Source organism: Phascolarctos cinereus, unplaced genomic scaffold (genome assembly GCF_003287225.1).
Source record: "Phascolarctos cinereus isolate Bilbo 61053 unplaced genomic scaffold, phaCin_HiC Scaffold_5;HRSCAF=322, whole genome shotgun sequence".
NCBI classification, from domain to species: Eukaryota; Metazoa; Chordata; class Mammalia; order Diprotodontia; family Phascolarctidae; genus Phascolarctos; species Phascolarctos cinereus.
In genome coordinates this window covers 345,544,523-345,572,301 of record NW_027555958.1, presented here as the reverse complement: position 1 = coordinate 345,572,301, position 27,779 = coordinate 345,544,523, and the positions used below count along the sequence as shown (strand labels likewise).

General features: G+C 36.7%; 1 protein-coding gene across 1 annotated transcript; it reads right to left on the bottom strand.

Annotated features, from left to right (window-relative positions):
* Positions 1-10: 10 nt before the first annotated feature.
* On the bottom strand, positions 11-26,705 carry EXO1 (exonuclease 1). The gene is made up of 14 exons (XM_020982068.2): positions 26,585-26,705; positions 25,283-25,456; positions 23,103-23,222; positions 22,529-22,652; positions 21,494-21,631; positions 20,699-20,911; positions 19,330-19,517; positions 18,431-18,527; positions 15,876-16,101; positions 11,575-11,821; positions 8,075-8,636; positions 4,574-4,678; positions 1,798-1,991; positions 11-365 (listed from the first exon to the last, which is right to left on the bottom strand). Exons 2-14 carry the CDS (start codon positions 25,441-25,443, stop codon positions 224-226), a joined length of 2,517 nt encoding a protein of 838 aa, XP_020837727.1. The 5' UTR covers positions 25,444-25,456; positions 26,585-26,705; the 3' UTR covers positions 11-223.
* Between the last annotated feature and the right edge of the window lie 1,074 nt (positions 26,706-27,779).

The following is a 27,779-nucleotide window of genomic DNA, read 5'->3' as shown; positions in this document are numbered from 1 at the left end:
TGGCTTTGAAAACTTTTATTTTTCTTTTAATTTGTTGAGTATAAAGTTATTCTTTAACAGCCAAAAAAAATACACAAATTCAGACAAAGAGCATAATTCACATACAAAATGTACATTTTAAACCTGGAACAGGTCCATTTTACTGCAGATTAGTTTCCCTGTTCTCTTAACAGGCAGCTTCAATACATTAAGGTCTCAGAGCATACAAGAGCCAAACAGCAGTCTATATTGATTGGAATATTGCTCTCTGAACATGACTACATTCAGGTTTATTAAATATATCCTCTTCTGTTTCTGGAGTAAGCTGGAGATTATCTTTGACTGGAGAAAGTGGCTTTTTACAGGAAGGAAGCTTTTCAGAATTTCTGCAAAATACAAGAACATGATCATATGACAATTTAGACTTTTAGAGTGGAGGGCAACAAATGACTTTAAAAGGATATTTCTCAGTTGGAAAAATAAATGGATACAAATCGGGTAAAAGTAATTTTCCACTCAGATCCACAAATTGTAGTTTGATTCATCTGATTCACTGGTAGAGTCGTCCTCACTGTGAACCTACACATTTGGTTTGCTTCTCAGAGCCATTGCCCCTCGAGTTTACCCTCCAATTCAGTTTCCTTGGGAAACAGCACACACTACCTGGCACAGAATGGCAGGTGTACACAAGGGGCTCTTGGTTCTCTTTCCATTTAAATAGTGCCATGAATCTTGCTTTGGGCTAGTTGTCTAGGCATTATTTTTTTACCCTCTTTCTTTACATCTGTCATTCTTTGTGTCAGTTTCTATTACTAGAGGAAGAACACAGGTACAATGGAGGAACTGGCCGCGGAATTTCACTGAGAGAGGGAACTCCTGGTTGAGGAAGTACTCACAACCAGTGCAGGTCAGCACCTTCACTGTAATTTAGTCTCACAGTTGTTTAGACTTGAACTGAGAGGTTAAGTGCCCAGGCCAGTATGTGCCATAGGCAAAACCTAAAACTAGGTCTTCTTGGTTCTGAGGTGAGCTCTGTATGTTACACACTGCCTCTCCAATACATGTGAAAACACACAATTTTAGAATGAAGGTAGCAAGTTATTTTCATGGTAAGTCTACACATGCTCAGCATCAGAAAGGTTCTTCTAAAATATTAGAAAAAGGTTTATATCTGCTAATCTAGTGTTAGAGTCCATAAAATGTGAGGTGAAGTGGAAGGCAGTGATTAATGAAGTTTGCATTATTTGTCACAGCAATAAGATATAAATATAATTTTATATTTCCATAGTACTCTTCCTTTCTTGGTGTTTTCACATTTCAGTATGTCTGACTCTTCGTGACCCCAGTTTTGGGATTTTCTTGGCAAAGATACTGGAATGATCTGTCACTTCCTTCTCCAGTTCATTTTCTAGATGAGCAACTGAGGCAAACAGGGTTAAGTAACTTGTCCAGGGTCACACAGCTAGTAAATATCTGAGACCAAATTTGAACTCAGGGAAATGAGTCCTCTTGACTTGAAGCCCAGCACTCTATCCACTGTGCAACCCAGCTGCACCATAAGAAAGGGAGAAGAAGCATTAATGATTTTGTGCCCTAGGTTTCATCTGGTCTATAAAGACTATAAGTGATCTGCAAAAGGTTAAAAAGAACCAGGATCAGGAGTCAAGTTTTTGACAGCAATCTTTACCTAAATGGTAGGGCCACTATAGAAGTTGAATTTGTATTCCTCTCAAGTGCTTCCTAGAAGAAAAATAAATTTTCCTAACAACAAAAGGAAAGGGACAAAATACAATCAAGGGTTAGAAGATACACACTTACTTCTTAAATTCAAAATTTTTCCAGAGTTCATTGATTTTGATCTGTAATCCTGGCTTGTTTTCAGCATCGTGATGATTTCTCTTCTGCACACTTGTGAGTTTCTTGCTTAGTCCACTGACTTTGGCTGGGACTAGTGGCTTGATCTTATTTGTAGAAAGAGATCCCACCGAACTGGATTTAGAGAGCCCAAGAGCCTATAGTTTTAAATGCCACATAATATTAGGAATAACTCCTTCCTAAATCTATAACTATCTTTAATATATTTCATACTATACTTCACTGGCTAGCACAGGGACAAAATGTATTTCATAATCTGTATGCAAGACCCCCACAATTGTTTGTAAGTCCTACGGAAGTCAAGTTAATATTTTACATATTGTTTTGTTTTAAATGGCATTCTAATGATTCATTTTACTTGACTACAAATTTTAAAAGGCAGCATTCATTAGGTCTTTGCAAATTTCCCAACAAATGGGATTTCAAATTATATCTGAGATGGAGACAAAAAAAAAATAACATAGTAGACTACTCCAGAAAGAATAACTTAACAAACACAAGATGTCACTGTTCTCTTAGGAAAGGAGTACTTCAGGGTTAGGACTTTAGTATTGCATTCATTTAATATTTTGCTAAAAAATAAATTCATCAAAGCTAAACATAATCATCACTACCAACAAACATTTATTGAGTACCTACTGTGTATAAGATGGTACATTAGACAATGGAGAAACAAAGAGGCATAAAATACGATCCTTGCCATGAGGATTTACTCTAACTGGGGAAGACAGGATACACATAAATATAAAAAATAAAGAGCATGTTTTGCCTCGTATCGCCAAGTGCAAAATAAGTAGTACAGACAAGAAATACTAAAGTTCAGAGGAAGGAGTGCTTTTATATCTAAAGGCTGGGCAGTCAAGAAAGAAGTAGGACTTACACTGGGCCTTGAGAAAATAAGACAGACAACAAATGAAAAGAGGACCTTCCAGATAAGAACAGAATGAGGAAAAATTCAGAGGTGGGAATATAAGACATTCCTGAAGAGCAACAAGTAAACTAACCTGACTGAAACAGAAAATAGTGAGAGGAAAGAGAGGTAGATAAAATTGTGGCAGGTGTTGGAGAGAAATGATTATCAAGAACCAATTATGAGGCAGATCCAGGCTTTTTTCCCCTGTCCTATTTCCTTGTTCCGAGTCAAGCCTTTGAAAGACACTGGTGACTTCTGCCAAAAATTCACCCCTTTGAGATCTTACATAGGTGAATTCTTGCCCACTGTCTTCTACTCAAGTTTGGGTAGAGATAAATTCTTTGATTAATTTGCTAAAGCCTGGGGGGTGATCTGGAAGTAAATGATCAAAGTCACATCCCTCAGCCCCTCATTACAATAGGCCCACCTCTCATTATAATTTTCATTCTCTTATACTATTTGTTAGCCAGAGTCAATTACAACCTTCAGGACACCTGAGGAATGTAAGTGTTGAATGGGTTCCATGGCGGTCTTTGGCATTCAAAAATGTCACTGACCCCTTTTACTAATAATGCTCATTCATAAAATAATTAATTACCCAGAAATGAAGTATCTTGACTACACATCTGGGGCAGGTTGGTGTTAACTTTATCCCCTAGTGGATTGATCTGGGACCCAGTTTCAGGGCAAGAAGCGTATAAAAGCAGTTTTGTGGGACTTTGGTGGGAAGCTCATGAAAGTTAAGGGTACCTCTTTGTAGAACTTTTTTAAACTTCTTGCTAGCAGTTTTTATTTCTTTTTATCTTTCTGAATTGCATTTTTTTTTTAGGCAATTGGGATTAAGTGACTTGCCCAGGGTCACACAGCTAGTAAGTGTCAAGTGTTTGGTTTGAGCCTGGATGTGAACTCAGGTCCTCCTGACTTCAGGGCCGGTGCTCTATCCAGTGCGCCACCTAGCTGCCCCCGAATTGCATTTTTAACTGCTTGGAGAAGTGCTTATAACTGAAGGTATTACATTATGATTTTTAATAAAAGGACTGTTTGACCCCTTGGGCTCTGGGTGATCCACTGTACCAGATATAAACTAATAGACTGGATTAGAGGGATGTCAAAGAAAGGAAGGGAAGCAGACCCCAAAGTTTTGAGACTGCTAAGTGGGAGAATATGATATTTAAAAAATAGGGAAGTTTTTTGGGTTGGGGGAATCTGGTTTTATAGGAAAGATAATGAGTTTGGTTTTAAACATTCTGAGTTGTGGAGAAATTCAGGATTGAAACTCAGGAAATAGGTCAGAGTTAGAGTAGATTTGGGAGCAAGTCACTTGGTGTCGATAGTCCAAGGCAGTAGTGTCAGACTTAAACAGAAATAGGGCAGTACATAAGGATCCCTGCAGATCACGCATTGATTTAGAAAACCACATATCAACATTACATACGTTCTATTGTAGTTTTATTTATTTTGTTAAATATTTTCCAATTACATTTTAATCTGATTCCCAGCAGTACTTCGGAGTATTGAAGGTCTAGTGTTTGACACTTCTGGTCTAAACCATTAGTGTTGAAGCCAAAAATCTAATTAGGAAAAGAGTATACAGAGAGAATAAAGCAAGGTTACTAGGACAGTTACATTTGAATATTTAAAGAGCTGTGTTAAATTTCCATTAAGTGAAAACCTAAACAACTACCTTATTAAATAATTAGCATTGACAAGCTATTTTTGATTCCTATTTCTCTTTTCTTAGCCTTTCAAGGCCTCATTTATTCAATGCCACAGGAATCTGGATAAGGTGAACAAAAAGCAACTTACCTTGTTCCCTAGAGTTGAGTCTTTTCTTTTTGCAAACAAAGACAAATGTAGATGAGAGCTCTGTGACCTTTGATTATCAGTTGGCTTGGAACCACAGTCAGATTCCTTTAAAAAAAATTTATTTTTAACATAGTATTTTTATGGATGAGCAATCAGTCAATAAACATTTATTAAGCACCTACTATATGCCAGCCACTGTACTTAGCACTGGGAATACAAAAAGAGGCAAAAGACAGTCCTTACTCAAGGAGCTCAAAAACAACATATAAGTAATTTATATAACTATAAATATGAATAATCTTATGCAACTATTGATTAATTGATGAAATTTCATAAGAAAAGCTATAAAAAAATAACAGGGGAGAAGGAATATCTGAAAGAAAAAAAGATGATATTCTCTAATGATTTCATTTAAGGAAATGGTGGACGTCTTAGATGGAGAAGTAAATTATAAATCCTAAGAGCATATTTTCTTTATAAAGTGAAAGCTCTCTTGCAAAATTCTGAAGTCCTGTTTCAACAGGCTACTAAAATACCTACTCAGAACAATACTTCCTTCTACACTATTGCTACTTTGTTACAACCTGGCTAATAGTTTTCATAAATAACCAAACTTGCAAAATTGACACTAGCTCTGCCCCAAGTAACTACTTTGCCTCAAGTAACTACTTTGCCTGTTCATCATGTTACCAGGCAAAAGAAAATATAAGTATGTATCTACAGCAAATATATAGAAATATTTTCACAAAGAGTTCTAAAATATTTCCCGAAACAAAAAAGTTACTTAAATGATCAGATTTCACTGAATTTGTTCCAGTTTTGTAACTTGATTCCCATGCCTCCCCCCCTCCAATATCCTTGCTTTTGTTCCCTGGGAACATGTTAATTTTCATAACATTTTGTACAATGTTATGCACTAAAAAAACCCCAAAATCTAAATCTAAATTCTCCTAACAGAGCAGGACAATTCACTGCAAAGAAAACTCTTACCAACAGAAGTCACAGGAAGGGAAGCTATAGCATTACTTGTCTCAATAATATTAGAATTCAGAGACAAAGATAAACCAAACATTTAAAAAAAGAAAGGCTGAGTATAAATTTCACGCTAATGAAATGTACCACCTTCCTTAAGCTGGAAATATGGGAAGGTGAGCTCCTTGAAGGCAGTTTTTTTTGCCTTTTTTTGCTTAGTACAGTGCCTAGCAAACAAGCAAACTTATCACATGCTTGTTGATTGAATGACTCTGACAGTAGAAAGGTACACACCTACATCAAGATGAACCAAAGTGTGAAGAGAAAAGAGGGTGGTGGTGAGAAGAGAAGCATATCTAGAAATGCTAATAAAACGTAAATGGATAATTTTGATTACGTAAAATAAAAGTTTTTGCACAAACAAATTTAATGTAGTAAAAATTAGAAGGGAAACCAGTAACTGGGGAAAAAAAGTCTCTGCAGCAAGTTTCTCTAATAAATACCTTGTATCTGAGATATATAAGAAACTGATTTAGATTTATAAGACTAATACCTATTCCTGAATGATAGTCAAAGGACATACAAACAGGCAGTTTTCAAAGAAGAAATCCAAGCTATCAACAATCGTAAAGAATGCACTAAATCATCAATGATCAGCAATATGCAATTTAGGGGCAGTTAGGTGGCGCAGTGGATAGAGCACCGGCCCTAAAGTCAGGAGGACCTGAGTTCAAATCCAGCCTCAGACCAAACACTTGACTTACTAGCTGTCTGACCCAGGGCAAGTCACTTAACCCCAACTGCCTAAGAATAAAAAATATGCAATTCATGCAACTTTGAGAATCTACTTCACATCTATCAGAATGATAAAGATGTTAAAATAACAAATGGTGGAATATGGGGAAACAAGGTGCATTAGTACATTGTTTAGTGGAGCTATGAACTGATCCAGTCATTCTGGAAAGAAATTTGGAACTATACCCAGATACATAAGACTCTAACACTAGTAGGTCTATAGCCCAAAAAAATCCAAAGTAAGTTAAAAAGGGTCTAAATGTAAAAAAAAAATTAGAGCGACTTTTTTATTTTTGGGCAGTAGCCCCAAATTACAAACCGAGAAGCTATCTTCCTTCTGGAGAATGGCTAAACAAACTGTGGCACGTGAACAAAATGAATTTTCACTGTGCCATAGGAATGATGAAATAGGCAATTTCAAAGGGAACTAGGTTGATCTTTACGAACTAATGAAGAGCAAAGTGAATAGAAACAGTAGGAAAAAATTAAATAATGATATAACATTATAAAGAAAAACGACACCAAAAGACTTGAGAACGCTGACCAATGCCACGATGAACCATGAGTCCAAAAGAATGAATATGAAGCGTGCCACTCATCTCCTGACAGAGAAGGGATGAACTTGAAATAGAGGAAGCATACATTTTTGGACAAGACTAATATGAAATCTGTTTGGTAGGATATAAAGCTATGTACTCTGGTCTTTGCTTTCTAAAAATCTGCTCAATGTAGGAAACTGTGAGGTACAGATTAAAAAAAACTTGTTAATTGAAAATGAAAATAATGGACCATTAAAAAAAGAAAAATGTTCACAGTGACAATATGGAGACATCAAATAAAACTTACGTGCCAGGTGAATCAATGAAATTTAGGTTGAGCATAGTTTTAACATTAGGTTTACTTTATTGAATTTCAACTAGCTAAGAAATGGCAATTGACTGATATGTGGCAATTAAATGAAATAGAATATTTTATTAACAAAAAACCTCTCTTCTCAATCATTCTATATAGAAGAAAGTATATTGTATCATGGAAGCAAAAAAAATAATGGAGTCACCTCAATTCAATTTGGAAATAAAAATGTGTAAAGTACTCTGTATACTACTCTGTGACCTCTGCTTATATAATTACCAGGAAAAAGACAATGATAAGCTTAATTGGAAACTGTACCAGACACACACACACACACACACACACACACACACACACACATGCGCGCATGAAAGAAAAAAAAAATGACCTGAACTATGTTCTTTCACAGAAGGATTACTAAAGACGACAAGTCAGTGAAAATAAATATTAAAGTTTAAGCCCTGTGGAATATCAAATGATAAAAACATCACGCATCCATCTGCACACAATAATCTTCCAACAAAAAATTCACACACACCTTAGTATCCGATGATTCCATAATTCTGGAAGCTCATAAGCTGTTCAAACAGGGAAGCACACACTAGTCTAGGAGGGATACTTTGATGGAATTACAATTTCATCCACATAGGGTACTCCATCTACCAATGGGGATCACAAACCACCCACACCATATCTTTCTCATCCCATGATTCTTAGTCAATATTTTTCCATAGAACAGACATACATTTGTATCAAGAAATGTTCTATCCTTCACAGAATCACCCAGAGGAAAGCTACAAGAGAAATGAGTCTTCATAGACAATGAAGTCATATTCTCTCATGGATTAATAAGAAAAGAAAGGCTCTTATTAAATGACATACCTCTGAATCAGAATCATTGCTTGATAGCTGAGAGAGCCTTGAGGAATCCAAACTGTTCTGTGATAGTTCCAAGCTTTCCTGAGATTGTGAAGAACATCCCATTTCAGGAATGGGACATGTTTCACCATCTAAATCATTACTGCTTTCTTGAGACAAACTGGACATTTCGTTATTATTCTTAATCAAAGGGGTTGAGGGTTCGCTCCTTCTTGCAAACTGCTGCAAAACTACACTTGGAGATGGGCTAGGAGTCCTGGAAAAATCCCGAAGATTTCCTGACCAACTGAAGCAACTTCTTAGTGTTCCTAAGGTGGGTGGTGAGATTGTCCTTGTGAATTTATTCTCAGAAGACTGAGAATCATGATCAGATGCTTCATTTAGATCATCCATATTCTGATCACCTGGATTCTGAGCTACATTTGTATCAGCAGGCTTCTGGCTATCCACATCATCTGATTCATTTAGCTCAGTCTGTATGTCTAAGACCGTAGTTTCACATAAAGGTTGACTGCTTCTGTTTTTTTCAGTGAAGTCAGCTGCATCCACAGAATTACAGAAGAACCTAAAAGATGAGAAATATGAGATCCAGCTAATAGCAAAGTTTCTTCTCACAGGATAGCAAAACTCATACTTACTAGTCCTAGGAAAATAACAATAATAGTGATTATGAGTCACATCCAAAGTTTGAACTTTGATTCTTCTAATTTAAATAATTCTAGGAGGTAAATACATTGTATGACTAGTTGAGTGTTATATTTTTACATCATAGATCTACAGTTGGACAGAACTGAAGCATCTAGTCCAAGCCTTCATTTTACAGATAAGGAAATTAAGGCCAGAGAGATTAAATGAATTTGTTCGCAGCAGTATTAAGTATGAGAGGCAGAATTAGAACTCAGGTCCTCCGAATCCAGAGTCAGTGTTCTATTCCCTGTACCATGCCAATACCTCACTGCGGCATGAAGACAACCCTAGGGTTTCAAGTTATTTCAGGGGAGTTTAGGCTCTGGCAGATTCTAGAAAGATGGAAAGGGTCTGAATAAGTGCCCATTGTCTCGTAAGATCAGCCTACCCAAGTTCAGAAGGTTGGCAATGGGCTGATGAATTCTGAGTGCTACATCAATTCACTGAAGACTAAGCCTTGGAAGGGATTATCTCTACTGATCAGGGGAGCACCCGCAATCATAAAATCAAGGACCATTTAAAGTGAAGTACAGAGAAGGAAAAAAAAACAAACTTGAGTCATTTCTCACAATTAATCATTTGAGAGGAGGGGTAGTTTGGTGAAAAGATGTGGAACTTGGGAGTCAGAAGATCTGGGTTCAGATCCTGGTTGATACTTGACCTATGTGACCACAAGCAAATCATTTAACCTCTTTAAGCCTTTGTTTCCTTGAAAACTGCAAATGGGAATAATATTAGTTTCACTGCTTACATGACTGAGTTGTTGTGACATTATTATTGTTTTTGTTGGTGGTGTTCCTCTATCCTGGGGCAACTGTAAATTTGTCTGGTGTATTTTGCCTACTTCCAATGAATAAAACAAGATATTTTTTATCTTATTCAGTATACAGTATTTTTTTTAACTCTCAAGTAGAAGACAAGAATTACTACAGCACCTGCAACATAGTAAGCACTTAATAAATTCTCTCTGTACCCTCCAATGTCTAGCCAGTGCTTTGCATGTGGCTATTTGAAGTAAGTATCTGTTGCTATCTCTATATCTAGGAGTAGAAAGACACCCCGGAGGCTATCTAGTCAATAACACCATCTACAACATTCCCAATATGTGGTCAAAAAGCCTATGTTGAAAGCAACCTGTTCCATTCTTGGACACCTCTAAGTGATCAGTTTTTCCTTACATCAAGCACAAATTTCTCGGAGACTTTTACCCTGAAAATTCTACTTCTACCCTCAGAGGTCAAACACAAGTCTGATCTACATTTCACATGACAATGCTTTAAATATTTGAAGGTAGATATCACACACCTCCCACCTCCCCTAAGTCTTCTTAGCTTCTCCCAGATAAGCATTTCTAGTTCTGATCCTTACATGGCACAATCTCAAGGCCCTTCATCATCCTGGTTGCCCTCCTATGGATATTTTTTAGTTTATCAATGCCCTAAAATGTAGCATCTAGAACTAAATAAACATAATATCACTCAGTAAATTCCTGTGGCTCCCAATACCTTTAGAATAAAATATAAACCATGGCATTTAAAGTTCTTCACAATCTTCTGACCTTTCTGACCTCACTAATCTACTTGTACTTTTCTCCTCTCTCAGAACTTTACAGTCTAGCCATAGTGTCCTATTTACTGTTCTCATATATGAGACTCCATCTTGTCTCTGTTCACATCTTTGCACTGGCTGTCCACCGTGCCCCCCCCCCCACCAGGAACGCTCTATAACCTCACCTTCACTTCTTAAAATCCCCAAGTTCCTTAAAGATTCAGCTTAAAGAACTTTTATAGTGCCTGTTCCATGAATCCTTACTCATTCTTATGTTTTCCCTGTTATTTCCCATTTATTCCTTACATAGCTTGTCTCTACATAGTTTTTTTCATGTTGTTCCCTCCCCCATCATTAAAATGTGAGTGTTCTCTCCACCCCACCCACTTTTTTGGCCTTTCTTTGTATCCCCTACACTTAGCAGGGTGCCTGGCACACAGCAAGGACTCAATAAATGCTTGTGACTGACATGGCCACTACCCTAGTTCAGATACTCATGACCTCTTCCTTGAACTACTGCAAGGGGCTCCTAATTGCTCTCATTGCCTCACATTTCTTCCTCTTCTAATCCATCTTTCACACACCTTTCAAAGACATTTTTTTGAAGTGCAAGTCTGACCGTGGCATTCTCCCACTCAATAAACCCAGTGGTTCTCTAATACCTCTAGGATCAAACTGAGACTCCTCTGTTAGGCTTATAGTCCTTTCCAACCTATCTTCCAAGTCTTCACGCTCTTGATCTAAAGTGATCTTCTTGCTGGTCTTTTTTTTTCTTTTTTTAAAAATTTTATTAAATTTTTAGGCAACTGGGGTTAAGTGACTTGCCCAGGGTCAGACAGTTAGTGTCAAGTGTTTGGTCTGAGGCTGGACTTGAACTCAGGTCTGCTTGACTTCAGGGCCAGTGCTCTATCCACTGTGCCACCTAGGTGCCCCCCTTGCTGGTCTTTACATAGGACCCTCCCCTCCCATCTCTGCCTTTGTACTACTCTTTCCCATATATGAAATGTAATCCCTCCTGCTCTCTTCTTAGAATCCGCTCAAGCAGATCCTCCCAGGGGCTAGTGACACCCCCATCACCTTGTATTTATTTTGCATACACTTTAATATGTATACTGTAAGTGATTTGGGGATGAGTCTGTTTTATCTTTGTCCTTGTATCCCTAGCTACTAGCACAGTGGCAGGCACACAGAAGGCATTTAATCAATGCTTGTTAGTGATTAACAGATAAGAGTTGAAAAGGTAATTGATTCTGTCAATATGATTATACCTGCTTCTAGTCCCTGGAACCACAACTGCACCACTTTCTTCGTTTCTCTTCTGCAAAAACGATGCAAATTTGTTTCTCACTTTAGGCCGAGTATTCGATGTTTCTTTACAGGAAATGGTATGTCCTGTGTCGGGGATGAATGCTTCAGAAAACTTCTGTGGCTTGTTATTTTCACAGTTCTCTTTCTTGGTTTTCTTAGTAATTGAAAATGAATACTGGGATAAGAGATCATCTTCTGATAGTTCCTCTAAATACAAACATAATTTATGCACTTGTTTAACTTAAAGCAAAAATATCCCATTGTAAAAAAAAAAGTTCTTAGAATGACTTTTTATTTATGACCCACTTCTAGTGGCTAAAGTTAAATAGATGACATAAAAAGCCCCAAAAGTTTTTGAATTTCACAAATGAGTAAATAAACATTTAATGCCTACTATATCTGCAATTACATAATGAATGACCCAAACAAAAAATCTGATACATAATTAATTTTGTACTATTTTAAAATGCTGAATGAATCCTTTAAGGGTACTCTGTTGCAATCAACTTTCCACACACAAACAAATGGCCCCATGGTAATGAGAAATCTAAATAAAGAAAATACAAACATAATAATTTACAAGCAAATGTGTGATTAATTTAAATGTTATGGTTTTCATAACAACAGCTTTGGATGCCATATGCTGCATTTTAAGTGTATTTCTTTAGAAGTACATGGTATAATTAGATCATATAGTTATACCTCCAATTTCAAATCTATTAATTTGTCAGTATTTAATTGTGTGCATACTGACCTTGAGTGGACAGTGAAAAGATGAGAGGCAAATATAAAGATAACGCCATCGGCTTCAAGGAGCTTATAGACTAATGGAGATGACATGTATATAAAGACCTGTTATCTCAATGCAGAAATAGAATGTGTCCCACCTTACACAAAAAGTATGATGGGAAAGAGGTAGAGATGACTTCTAGTTGAGGCAGAGAAAAGATCAGAAAAGACTTTATAGAGGAGGTAGCATTTAAGCCGAGTCATAATTCTAGGTAGGGTTTGGACAAAGTAGAGATAGGGAAGGCAGAAAAGAGAATTTTAGGCAGAGGGAACAGAGGAGGCAAAGAAAGAAATTGCCAGGCTAGGAGCTACTGTGGTTTTGCCTTTGTATTCCCAGCATTTGACATGCACTAGGGATTAATAAATGTTTGCTGAATTTAACTGAATAGTTGGAAAGATAGGTAAAGGCGAAATCATGGAAGACCTTGAAGGTCAAGGTAATACTTTAGACTTTATTCTGAAAACACTGAGGAGTCAAACATTTTTTGAATAAAGAAGTAAGAAGGATCAGCATTATGCTTTAGGAATATTAATTTTGTAACAGTGTAGGATGGACTAAAAAGTAGAAGCTACATTGTGCAGTTAAAAGAGCATTAGATCTGGAGTCAGAAGACCTAGGTTGAAATTGTGAATGACAGACCAGCTGTGTGATCTTGGGATATCACTTAACTGTTCTGAGCTTCAGTTTCTTCATCTGTCAAATCTGACAGTTTGACTAGATGATTGCCAAGACCTTTTCCAGCACTGATGTTCTATGACTTAATAAGACATGTTAAGGAATGCTTACAGTAATCCAAGCTACTGGGATAAACGGACTTTAAACTCGAGTAGGGGTAATGGGAATGCAAAGGAAGGAATGGATGCATGAGTGTGCAGAAGAGCAGAATTATCAGGATTTGATGATTGAATTAAAGAGTCAAAAATGTTTATATGAGGTTTGGAGCCTTTGAGAGACAGTTTGAAAAGGGGAAGAATTTAACATGTTGATAATAAGTAATTCTAATATGAAATCTGAGGCATTAGTGGAACATCTAAGTAATGTCCGATATACAACTGGAAATGTAGGAAGAAAAAAAGAGGAGCCATAGGAGTCAGACGGAATAATTAGAGGTGGGGAAACCAGGTGAGAGTTCAGCATCAAGGAGTTAAGGGAAGAGTTTCAGAAGAAAGGAAGTGTGGCCAACAGCGTAAAATATCGCTGAATTATCAAGGATGAGAACTGAGAAAAGGCAACTGTATTTGATGACTGGGCTATTACCAATGACCTTTAAGAAAGCATTTTCTTTCTTTCTTTCTTTTTTCTGTTGTTGGTTAGGCAATGGGGTTAAGGGACTTGCCCAGGGTCACACAGCTAGTGTCAAGTGACTGAGGCCACATTTGAACTCAGTTCCTCCTGACTTCAGGGCCAGTGCTCTATCCACTATGCCACCTAGCTGCCTCTAGAAAGCATTTTCAACTCAGCACCAGGGACAAAAACAAATTAATGGCAATAACTAAATCTCAATTTTGTCCCTCACCGGGAACAGACAGCAGTTGGCCCAGTGGACAGAACACTGGACCTGGAGTAAGGAAGACCTGAGTTAAAAAAAACCTCAGACACTATCTGTGTGATCCTGGGCAAGTTACTTAACTTGTCTGCCTCAGTTTCTTCAAGTATAAAATGGGGATAATAGTAGCATCTAATTCGTAGGGTTGTTGCAAGGATAGAGAGATAATATTTGTAAAGTGTTTTGCAAACCACAAAATGCAACATAAATGGCTATTATTATAGTTACATTCTACCCTCAAACAAGCATGAAAGCTTTTTACGTTTTTCTAATGGAAACAAGATATAAAAGTTTCCTCTTCTCTTTTGTCATTTAGATCCTCTGGAGAAAGAGAATGAGGTAGGTTTGGAAGCTCTGGTAAAGAGAACACCTGGCCCCTACAATCAATGAAAAGATAGATTAAGAATATATGAAGAACCCTACTCTGCCAGTGCTTCTTCCCTTTATCCCTTACTGGTTCTACCAATTTAACAAGCTCTGAAAATTAGATAAAAAGTGGGGAAAAGGTATGGGTATGGCACACATCATCGTTGCTATTTTTAAATATCTGAACATGTAGATGAGTTAGACACTGTTTAATTCTGTGAAGGAAAAGCCAGAGCCAATGTATTCAAGTTACAAGAAGGCTCACTCTGGCTTAATATAAGGAAAGGACTTACCAACAGTTAGAGTCATCGATAAAGGGAAAAGGTTATTTCAAAATAGTTAGTTCATTGATACTGGTAGTGTTCAAGCAGACACCAGATGACTCTATTAACAGGATAACTGTAGAGGATTGCTGCTTTAGATGGAAAGCTGAATTAAGTGAATTTTAAGTTCTTTCCTAACCCTAAGATTCTATGACTTTACAATGACTTCAGGGTATAGAAGTAAGTAAAATCTAAACAAATATTTCTGGATTATCTTGTGTTAGATTCAATTAACATTTGAATAGCAATTCTTACTATATGCATATGTTTGTGTGTGTGCATGTGTGTGTATTTATACGATGAAAGTTTTAGGAAAGCTGACTCTTTAAATAAGTGAGGATGATCTAATCCTAAAACAGATCTCCAATCAATAAACATTTAGTGAGTGCCTACTATCTGCCAGACACCATAAGCACTCTAGTCCAGAAGGAAATTACAATGAAAAACGAAGATTCGAGGAGTCAAACAATAATAAAGTTAATATATTGGCATATAGTTAAATGATGATACAAAATATGTTCGTTATTAAGATTTGTAAAGCAAAAGTAAAAGTTACCTGAGAGGATTTATTTAGTCGCTTATATGGTTAATAAGTATAAATCACTCAGGGAAAGAAAATAGAATGAAGCAGCACATGGGGCTTAAAGTGTAAAACATGCTGAGTGAAGTGAGCAGAACCAAGAAGACTTTGTACACAATAACAGCCACGTTATACAATGACTAAGATTCTTAAACTGAACCATTCTCAGCATTACAAGGATCTAAGACATCTCCAGAGGCCTCGGGATGGAAAATGCTGTCCACATCCAAAGAAAGAACTATGGAAGTCAAATCGCTCTCACTTGTTTTTACCTTCTGTTGAGTTTTGTTTCACCTTTCTGACGGTTCCTCCTATTGTTTTTAATTTTTACTTACAACTTCATTGATGTGAAAATATGTTTAATGGGTACGTAAATGTAAAGCCTATATCAGATGGTGTGCTGTCTTGGGGGGGGAGGAAGGGGGAGAAAAATTTTCAACTCAAAAGCATATGGAAGTGATTGTTGATAAATCAAAATAAATTAATAAAATTTTAAAAAAAGAAAAAAAAGTGTAAAACAAAAACACCAAAAAATAATCTCAAACAACTAGAGAAAAGCAACTAGTTACAAAAAAAAAAACCACAACAGTGAGGCTTTACCCTACTATTATTACTTTCTTTCTAGAAATGATGTTCCACAAAAGCAAAATACTTACCACTTCTTGGTCTTTTTAGAAATAGCTTTTTCTTTGGAAGATTAAGTCCCTTAGTACTAATAATTCTTTCGGTGCCTGCAGTAGTACATCTCTCAGGCAAAGATGGAGTATCTGAAACATCTAATTTAGGTGTAGGGCAATGGTTCCTATTCCAAATGCTATTCACATTCAATGGCTTCTGATAAGATCTTTTGTCATTCCACCCTTGACTTCTTGGCTGGTGAGGCTAAAAAGTTAAAAAACAAAAAACACAATATCCATGTGAAGGGGAAAAGGCAACTTAATTTCCTTCTGTGATCAATATAAATTATATGTAAAGTACATAAATTTGATAAATTACCCTTATAAAGAACAGCTGTTGAGGATACATCTGCCCTCTATTAACATTTTCTACTTTGGCAGTCCTACACTTTCCATTAAATATCTTGTGTTCCTAGGTCTGTTTCTCTTCAATGAAGTATAAGTGACCTTGATTGCTCATCTCTAAGAAATAAAGAACAGGCCTGCCTAAGATGGCAGTACAGAAAGAACTTGATTTTAAATGCAATTGCAAAAAGATGGCCCGAAAATGTTATTTTTTTTTAATCTGAGGAATGATTTAGATAAAATATGAAATATAACAACATTCTAATAATTTTCTGGTGATAAGCAAGTTGCTACTTAAACATTAAGTTCAGGTTGGAACAGATTTCAGAATATGCCTACTCTATTCTTCTAAAAAACTAACGTCATAAAGCAATTATGTATATTAGGTTTCCTCTTCTACAACTTCGCTTAGGTTAAACAAAAATTATTCTAATTATAAAATTGTTAATTCATGTTAAATTCACATATGGCACATTTCTATTCTCCACTATTAAACAAAAGATTCTCTTAGGATAATACACACACACACACACACACACACACACACACACACTGTATAAGAGAAACCACCTTACCAGGCCAGTCATTGGGTATAAACTAGTAGGATGACTTATAAATAGTTAGCACAATATAGTCCCCCCAACCTAGTCAGTAGGATGACTGGCACAGCACAATATAGTAGAAGGAGCACTGTGTTGTGAGTCAGCAACTCTGGAAATGAATTCCATTTCAGCTACTAAGGTCAGTGTGGAGGAGTGATTAGAATGCTGGTTTTGTAGTCAGGAAGATCTGGGTTTAAATCTCACCTCAGATACTTACTAGCTATGTGACCTTTTTCCTTAACTAAAAATTGAGGGAGTTGGATTTGATGGCTTCTAATTTCCTCATATGTAAAGTTAAGGATTGGGCTAGTTTATTTCTGAGGCATTTTCCAGTTCTAAATTTTATGACCCAGATTGCATATGGGTTTTACTGACAAAAAATGATTACGTACTTATGACAAAAGATTAAAATGCCAAAAGATAATTCTTAGCTTACAGAGTAGAGCTTAACTTATTGGAGGTGTAAAAGGAGAAGAATTAAGTGGCTTAATATATGAGGATAAGGAATTTTCTTTAGGTATCTGTGTTGGAAGAAGAGCAGAATTCTGGATTTCTGAATACTTGAAGACGCTAGGCTACTTGATGTCCTTACAAATTTGATATTCTGAGCCCACAAGGGGGAGAAAAAGATACTTTGGGGGTCTTGAGGCAAGAGTAAATCTTAAGTAACTTTTAAGTCCCACAAATGTCAACAGCAATATATAGTTGGAAAGGATTTTAAAGATCATCTAAATTAACCTCCTCATTCTGCAGGTGAGTCAGTGTATCAACAGCATTTATTAAGTGCTCACTACGTGTCTGGCCCTGTGCTAAGTGCTAGGAATACAAAGAAACACCAAATGCAGTCTCTGGCTTCAAGGGAGCTTATAGTCTAATGGGAAGACAAGACACATATAGGGAATAGAAAAGATAATCAACAAAGAAAAAACACTAGCACCAAGGGGAATCAGGAAAAGTTTACTGTATTAAGTGGAACTTGAAGGAATCCAGGGAAGGCAAGAGGCAAAGGTGAGAATGGAGAGTAAGGATACAAATTACAAATAAATTAACATACAGCTCAAAGTAATATAGGTAGGGACCTTTTTTGGGAGTGAAAATAAGGTTGCTCATGGGGACAGAAGTCAGTCAAATACGTGCTAAGTGCATGTTGGTCAGAGAAGTGGGAGAAGAAAAAGCAAAGTACAAAGTTATAGAAGACAAAGGAAATTTAGGAGTAGTTAGATCAAGAGTATCAAAGCCACAGAGAAGTTAAGATGAAGACAAAAACTCAAACAACTGTGGTACAGCATAAACCCAAGTCAAAAGTGATCTCAAAAACATCTTTGTTAATGTATAACATAACAATACGGTGCCTTAAAGATATTCTTTTCCTAAGCGTAGACAATGTTACTTCTATAAAAAACAATATGTGACAAATAAAACAAAACTGTTGACTTCTAATCCTACAGTAAAAAACCAAAAGCTTTTTACTGCCACTCAAACTTAAGGACTACTTTGGTAAATATTTACCAAATGAAGCAATGGTACACCTCCAGAAATTTATCTGAAATGTATTCTTTTGCAAAGCATTAAATAAAAAAAAATTACCATAGCAGTGTCTGGGTTATAGTCATCAATTTGTTCCATTGTATTTATATTTTTATTGCCAAGTGCAATTTGAAAGGCAGTGGTATCATCAATATATCTAAAAGTCAATCAGATTAAGGAAAAGTATTGAACCTTATTAACTACCACAGAAAATTCTATAATGCAATAGGTGAAGCTACTATCTGCATTGACTGTAACTGAAAAACCTATAAATATGACAAAAATCACAAGCTTAATATACACAATACTATTGCTTTCTTATGCCAAGTTCTTGTTCATTTATTGACATATGAGTGAGACGAAGGAAGCAGGAAGGAAAGGATATCCTGGAGAATGCTTTGTCAGGCTCTAGAGCCCTGAAGGACCATGTATATGAAGGTTCCTGAATGAAAAAGGATAGTCCAGGCAGGTGAAGGTGTTCTCTCCTACTGTATCCTCTCACCCTCAAACACTTTTCTTGGTCATCTTAGTTGTCATGCTACTAAAAACCAATCTTGCCCTTGATATGTATGAACTATATTGATAACCCCAGGGCTACATAATATTACCCTCAAGTTTGTCTTCATTTTAAAAAAGTTACATGTCCAATTCCAAGTAAATGCAAAAATGATTCATATGCTGGTGACAAGTGATTATTTATAAACCAAAAGTGTCCTCTAAAATGTTTCCCGAAAGAGTAACTGAAACAGATTTCAAAGAAACAGATTTATGTATTGAAAAAATAAAATTAAGACCTAACTTGTCTTATGCTAGAATGGTACAATGAAAGCATTACTATAAAAGAATATATAATAAATATACATCATATAATAAAATAACTATATAATAAATATACATAAAAGTATATACCATAAAAGAAGGACAAAGTAAAATTCCACTATTTAATTCACAAAGGATACAGTCCTGCATACTGTAGTGTCTCTGGATCAATGTCATCTTCATAGGCATTAAGGGGAACAAGTTTCCTTTTGATGGGATCAAAAACTAGCTGGTAAAGGAAAGTATTGTTGGCTCGAATAAATCCCTTGATATACTCTTCTGACACTGTTATATTCATCTTAAGATAGTGCCCAATTTTCTTGATAACCTAATAATGGACATCAAAATGTTATTTGTGAGTAATCTTCAATTAAACAACAAAACAACGCCACATTCTCCAAATACCTCTGAGGTCTTAAATGCTGTATTTTATTGTAACTCTGGGAAGGGCAAGAAAATAAAAATGACTTATTCCTGCATGGACAAGTCCAAATGACTGTCTACTGAGGTACAAGAAAAGAATGTAAATTAAACTAAAATGCTTTGTTTCATTCCTTTCTTTCTCAATGAGATAACAAGAAATTGATGAAAACTAACGTCAAAATGATAACATCTACCCTCAGTTTCCATTTCTTTGATAAACAAATTAATACTTAAAAAAAAAATCTACATCCAAAAGCTCTTAGGTAAAAAAGTCAACTAATCTGTTGAATCCCCAAAGATTATTTGTATTGTCTTAAATAGTTAAACTTCTTTAGTGGATAAAGAGACAGGTGAATTTAGTTGTTTTAGGGAAAAACTAACAATTCAGAATTTTTATAAAGGTAAGAGGAAATAGCAAAGAAAATAAAGGATTTGCAATTAGAAAGGAATCAATTCTACTCTTGATTCTACAGAGTTATCTACCTTTAGTCCTTTCCGTATTGGATGCCTCATTTTTTGAAAACAGAAAATAATACTTCATCTCAAACTCAGGCATAAATTAATGTTAGGTTCCTGACAACCAAGTTGAGATGCATTATATTGATAAAGATAATGTATGAATCTGAAGCTTTAAAAAAATGCGGTACCATGTTTTTCTAAAGGATATAAAGTCATTCCAATACATAAGGCCATTACCTATTGATAATACATAACATTATCAAGGGAAATGATACAGATCATCAATACACTGATCTGGACCTATGACTTCATCACTGTATGGAACTTTTCAGTCAGGAAACTCCCTCTTCTAATGTTCTACTAATTGCTTAATAATAGGCAAATGATCTGTAACCTATGGACTTAAAAAGTTTCCTGGAAAGGGGGTTAAATGACTTGCCCAGAATCAGATATAGGCTTGAACTCAGTAAGTCTTGATTCCAAGGTTCTATGTAGCCCACCACAATGCTCTTAGTTGTACTGGAACATTTCAAATTTATTATCCTTCAACTGGTTTATTCTATTACTGAAAAAAATAATAAACTAGTCTCAGAGACTAAAGCTTGAAGTGAGTGAAATGGTGCATACCTTTATAATATCAGGATTATTGGCTATTTTTAGTAGTTTGCAAGCCTTGGCTAAGCCAATTCCATGAAGTGATGACAGATAATCACAGCCTGACAGAATGCACATGTAACGAAATTTTTCTTCAGTGAACACATCCCCAAGCTGCCTACACATTCCTAGTCGAGCCTGATCAATTTCCAATCCATTTCCAAGCTTGTCCATTTTTAAAATTACCTTGAGTGAGGTGGAAGGAAAAAAATTGTTAATCTTCAAACAGCCATTTTCTTTTATGAAACAGGTTATCAACTAGTCATAAGTGATATTTTTTTTATTATCTTGCCTCCTGCAGTTATTTTAAGAATTCTCATTTAAACCTCATTCACAACACCACCAAAATGCAGAAAGGTAAGTGACTTGCTTAATGATACAAAGCTAGTGCCTTAGCTAGGACTAGAATCTAGATGTTCTGACTTATCTAATATTCCTTAAATCTCACCATGCTGATTCTCTTCTTACTTCATAGGATTATTGTGATGATCAAATAAAATACATGAAGACATTTTAAAGAACACAAATCACCATAAGATAAAGGTAACAGATCTCAAACCTTGAGGATTTATTAGGAAAAGCATCAAAATTATACTAATTCTCAAGCAAACAACAACAAAATTAAAGCACAAAGACCTATAGTGAATTTTCCTCACTAACATCTATAATAAATGCTTCAAGTACCAGTGTTAAATCAAGTAATTCTCTTCAATATTCATACTATCAACTTTGACAATAAAAGCCATCTTAGGATGAATTTTTAAATACCTTTTTACACCCAAAAGCTAGAAGGTCAGAATCCTCCGTGATTATAGCATGTACAATCCCAGTTTTATTAAGGTAGGCCAACTGTGCATCAGCTTCATAAGGAGCAACTATGCAATCCACTCCCTGGGACCGTGCAGCCTAAACAAAGAGATTAGTGTGAAGAGCTAGTAAGGTATCATGCACCTACCTCATCCTCAATACTGACTGTATCAATAACCATAAAAATTCAATGTTCAAGCTGTACTACATGATTTTAGAGTTAGAAGGGAGTGGAGAGGTCATTGTACAGTATATAGTAGTATAGTATATCTAGTATAATCCCTATCAAACCTAAGATCATTTTATTATCAGTCTAGATATCAAATATTCGTAATTTTTGAGACAGTTTCCTTCGGAGTAGAAATTGTCCATATTTGGTGTCTGCAGAAGAAAATTCCTCTCTTTCTCTATCACCAATAATTAAGAAATTAAAGCAATATATACGCCTGTGGAAAAGGGAAATTACCACATATATGATCTTTTTAAAAAAATTGAAATAAAAAGTTTTTTCTCATTATTCTATAAATAGAATAAGTAGATAAAAGGAGTTTCTTGGTCCCCAGATATTATAGCCCACTCTTTTCCCAGAGCACAAGACCCCAGACAGTCTTCTCCAACTGGACAAGCAGGTTTCAAAAACATCCCATTTCATTCAAGTTTTGTCCTAATCCTTAGAACTTATCTCTAAGGTGGTATGTTACACTGCTAATTTTTGTGCAATAATTCTAATCTGTCCTTGTTGCTTCAATGCACAATATAGAGCCTCACACAGATTAAGGACTTAATAGATATTTGTTAAGTTCAATTTTCTTTCTTCTTTGGACACCTGTCTTTGAAAGTCTGTTAGAAAAGTCCTTCTTTCCTAGAAGATGCTCCCAAGACATTTTTTATCTTCTTTTCTACTACATTCACCTTTCAACAAATTCCAACAGTTTATAGCTAATTTTAACATTAAATAAGCATAATAACCCGTTTATTAGCAATAGTATAGCTTACTTTAATTACTTGGTGGGCCATGTTATGTGTGATATTGACAGAACGGGCAAAACATTCCCTGGCTTCTGAAATTTTTCCCTCTCGAAGAAGCTGTTTCCCCTTTAGAAGGTTGGTTTGACGTCTTCTGCAGGTGAATATAATATTAGCCATTTTCAATAACCTCATTACACCAGGATGTGACATATGCAACAACTTGAAAACAACTTGAGGGCAGGTACAGTGTCTTACATTTCCTTTCAAAAGCACAATAGCACTACAAACAGCAGACATTCAGTAAGTGCTTTTTAACTACAATAGTCTATATATCTCATGGAAAAAAAATCACTTGATGTTATTTTTCTGTCAGGCAAGAAAAAAAACAAGACTCTAAATTAGTCAACCATTTTCCACAATGAATAATTTGCTATTTCTGGTAATGTTGCTGTTCCACTATTGATTGCTTAATTTGGAATTAAATTAAGCCCTGTCAATGGAGAACAACCAAAGGACAAAGGCTCCAAAAATCAAAATTGGAGAAATAAATGAAGCATGGCAGGATAGAAAAGGAAATACTAAAATACAGGAAAGCACTTACTCTCTTCGAGCCTTTTCTACTTCTTTTTTAGATGGTAAGGTACAACCATCAAATACCAGAATAGGCTTGATTCCATGAGATAGAAGCATATTTACAAATTTCATACAAAATGCTACATACCTGTAAGGAGAAACAAAATAGTTTAGCACATATATTGTTATATATTGAAAACACATATAAAAATTAAGTATTATTGAAAATAAAGGCTTTTTACTCAAAAGACTATACTATGCAAATTCATTCACACGTTAAGAAAATGATGTAAGATTACAAACTGTGTTGCCTCACAAAACAGTGAAAAGTAAAGGAGGAAAGAATATGTAGAGAGCTTGATGTTAACTAAACCAGATTGCTCCCAAAACATTTGAATAAATACACATGAAATGGAGCACATTTGTTGGCATTTCTATAGCAATATATAATCACTGAAGACAGTGGAACACATCAATTTTATACCATACACCAGACGTGTTAGTTATTTGAGGAAGTAGAAATGGCATTTAAATAAATGAAGTTAGTAAGAACAGCTGCAACTTACCAGATACATATAAGAAATTGTTACTAGGGCCAGCCTGTGTCCTGTTACTGCCCCTGAGAATGCTTTACTTCAGCCCTACTAGCTTACTTGCTGTTCCACACACACAACAGTCCATATCCCACGTCCATGCCTTTACACATGCTGTACTTCAAGTCTAGAATAATCTTCTTTCTCACTTTTACCTCCCTCTTCAAATTCCTAGTACCATTAAAGGGTTAACTGGAATGCCATCTATTATATAAAGCCCTTCCTGATCCTCCAATTGTTAATGCTCTCCCCCTCCAATTATTTTAGATTTTCTTAATGTACTTTATATTTACTTAACTGTGTACATGTTGTTTTCCCCAGTAGAATGTAATGTCCTTGAGGTCATGAACAATTTTCATTTTTGTCTTTATATCTCCAGAGCCTAGCATATTACCTGGTCCACAGAAGGCACTTAATAAATGATTGCTGACTTGAATTACTGAATGTAATATAAAATGCACTTAGGGATTGAAGATATCTCAAAGAATATAAGTTTTCCCTATCTCTCCCTGCACCCCCCCAGACAGTATTAAACAAAAAAATAAATGAGTAGCTAGACAGCATAAATGGATAAAGTGCTGAGCTTGGAGTCAGAAAGACCTGAGTTCAAATCAGACTTCAGATAGTTACTAGCTGTGTGACCCTGGGCAAGTCACTTAAATGCTGTCTGCCTCAGTTTCTTCAACTGTGATTTGGGAATAGTAATAGCAACTACCTTATAAGTGAGGTAGGTGCTATTGAGTTAATACTCGTAAAGCATTTAGGACCAAGCCTGGCACACAGTAGGTGCTTAATAAATGCTTGTTCCTTCCCTAACCTAATAATAAAAAAATAGACAAGCCTGGAAAGGCAGGATGATGCCATATTGTTGAAGGCTTTTAATCTTTAATGCCCTGAACAAGGAGTCTGAAACTTTACTGGGTAGGCAATAAGAAGTATACTGAAGGTATTTGCCCAGAGTAGTAGATCTTTGCATAAGAAAAATGATTTTTGTAGCCAGAAGGATTGGAGAAGGGAGGCAGGAGAACTAGGAACACATGTAATGTTGTGACTATGAAGCTGTTAAGAGCTGTGGAAAATTGTCCACAAAAAGCTGCCTGTTCTTTTCTCATATCTTCAAAGTTAACTTTGAAGTACACAGACACATTGAGAAAGGCAGCATGGTATAGTGTAAAGGTATTTAAATGGGAGTCAGGAGAGACTTCAGTTTCCATTTCTTACACTTTAGAAAAATTACCTTGGCAACTGGGTGAAAGTCAGATTATTAGCCTGAGGAGATAACTGAGGTAGGGAAACCAGTTAGAAGGCAATAGCAGTAGTCCAGGTGAGAGGTGATAAAGGTTTGATCTAGGGTTGTAACTGTGTGAATGGGAACAAACTGGAGTTTATGAGAGATGTTATGAAGATAGAAAAGACAAGATTAGGCAACATAGGGGATATGTGGACTTAGTGAGGGGGAAGAGCTGATGATGATACTGAAGATTCAAGCTTAGGTGACTAGGAGGATGGTGCCTTCAACAAAGAGCCCATTCAGTGTTACAACTTAAAGAAAATGCTACCATCATTTATAACTAAGAAATAATCACACAAAAAAAATAGATCAATTCATACTTACTGGTCAGTAGGTTCGCCTTTGGCTAACTTTTCAGCACAAGCAAAGGCTCCTTTGTGAAGCCAACAGTATGTATCCACAGCTACCACCTGCCCTTTATACTTCTTTATATGGATGGGTTCAGAAGCATCTTTGATAAACTGGAGCAAACCTTGTATCCCCATCCTGCCAGTTATACTGCATGATAAAGAAAGAAGAAAGTTAAAACATGGAAAATTTTAAAACATATGTTGCACTTAGCAAAAAAAGCTCACAAACACAAGAAGGACATCTGGTTGCCATTTAAAAAAAAACTTTTGTGGACTTCTGAAAACTATCAACCTTTAAATAGGTTTAAAAGGCTCCCTTTCCCAATCAGACTCTTATCAGTTAACATAGGGATGAGGACTGGTTCTATGATTTCCTTGTTAAAGGGCACTTGCCCAGGAGGAAACTCTACCAGGGCAGGTTGGAAATTTCTCTGCAACTAAATAGTCTTAGAGAGGTGCCTAGAGTGCTGAGAAGTGAAATCATTTGTCCACATCACCCAGACAGCATGTGTCAAGTTCTTCCTGAGCTCTGGGTTCAGACTGCCTCCCCTATAGCTGCAAATTAAGTATTGCAACACATTCCATTTATGTAAATATATATTATATATATATATATAATATATATATATATATATTATATATATATTATATATATATATATATATATATATTATATATATATATGTGTGTGTGTGTGTGTGTGTGTGTGTGTGTGTGTGTGTGTGTGTGTAAAGAAAGAATTTATTCCACATATAGTTACAGACTGGATATTATAATCTAATTTTATATTTATATTTTCACGATGTTTCCTCCTTGTCAGGATGCCTCATGCTACGGCATTTAATCACAATCAATGGCTTGATTGGTAGGTTTCTCTTCTCCCCACTATCTGATGGTGATCACACACTAAAAGGTACCACTTTGCATTTAATAACAACAACAGCAAGGCCTCAGATGGCTAAGGTCTGTAAAGGGCTTTGTATCATTAGACCCCCACAACCCTTAGAACCGGCTGAGGTTTACCCGGGGTCACGGAGTTAAGTCGTGACGCGGATCTTCCTGACAACAGGTCTTGCGCTCTATGCCCCGGGTCACCAGGCCTGCATTCACCCGTCCTCACCCGGCCCGAACCTCGGAGGCCCGGGGCCCTGCAATGAGGCATCGTGGGCCAGACCAAGGCACAGGGGCTGGCTCCCGCCCCCCGCCCCAGGGTGATCCACAGCGCGGGGACCAGGCAGTCCCTCTTCGCGCTTGTGGCTCGTTCCCAGTGTCTCACCTTCCGCCGCCCGGCACCAACGCCGAGGTTCCAGCCGAGGCTCAGCGGAGACTCCCTACTAGGCGCCCAAACGCCACGGCTCCGCTTTTCAATTTACGCGCGTCCCGAGCAGGCAGGGCGCCGCCCCTAACGGAAGTGACGTCAAGGCGCCGCCGGCGAATCAGTTTCTAGTTTCTCCGCACGCATCTCTTTACGCCTCCCGTGGGTCACTTCTCTGTTATCAATCTCCGCTCCTCTATCTCTCTCTCCACCTGGATCAGTTTTCTATTGATTGACTTCGGCTCCCTGGAGGATGTCAGGGGAGATTTCACTTAGGCCAGAACGAGACATCATTTAGTCTCTGTAGGGGAAATTAGCGCGCCAGAAAGACTCTTGAGTGGCCTCCTGGGAACTGTAGTTTTCGGCTGCGCTGGGGCGTCTGGTAGTTGTGGTTTCCCCGGAAAATCTTGGTCGGGAGAGTAGCTGAAACCTGGATGGAGGTGGGTGCACTTAAAGATGAGCTTGCAACGGCTCGTTTGTATTTAGTTTTTTTGTTTGTTTGTTTTTGAGCAAACAAACAAAACAAAGCAAAAAAAAACCCAAACCCATAAAGGAGTTGGTGCGCCACTGTACTCACGACTTTTCCATCTAGAAGTGTGTGTGCTGGTAAGTGTTTAACAGGCTCTCCAGCAAAAAAATGTACAGGACGCATTTTTAAGTTTAATCTGCATTGTTAACGTTTTCTCTACCGCTTTCAACAAAAATCAACAAAACAAAATTAAATCTTGCTTCGTGGTGTTTGAAAATTGAACAGTTGACTGCTGGTTCGAGCCGGCTCCAGCACATCCCTGAATACTGCCTGCACATTTAAACCATCTGTAATTTAGTAGCTCAGTCTTGGAAAAATGCTGTCGAGGCAGAACTGGAATCCAGGTGTCCCTGTTTTCTATCCACTAGGCTATGCTGCCTCTCTCTATGAGGTATACTGAGACTCTACCTTCAATTATCCAAAGCCTCAGGACCTGCGTGTATCTGCTGAGATGAGTCACATTAATGGGGCAACTAAGAGTTCACGTCAATGTGATTTTGTCAGGAGCACGGGAAAGCTGTTGGTTCACAATGTTTTATGGGCGGTAGGATAATAGGATTTAGAGCTGGAAAGGACTTTAAAGACCTAAACCTCCAATATAGCAGATGTGAAAACTGAGGTCCAGCA

What these genes read in the sequence shown, in the direction of transcription:
- EXO1 (XM_020982068.2), bottom strand. Translation starts at nt 25,443, where the DNA reads ATGGGGATACAAGGTTTGCTCCAGTTTATCAAAGATGCTTCTGAACCC. An exon ending in ATAATCCTGATATTATAAAG is followed by an intron (nt 19,518 to 20,698) that starts GTATGCACCATT and finishes GTCCATTATTAG; the next exon opens with GTTATCAAGAAAATTGGGCA. An exon ending in TCTAAAAAGACCAAGAAGTG is followed by an intron (nt 11,822 to 15,875) that starts GTAAGTATTTTG and finishes GTTTGTATTTAG; the next exon opens with AGGAACTATCAGAAGATGAT.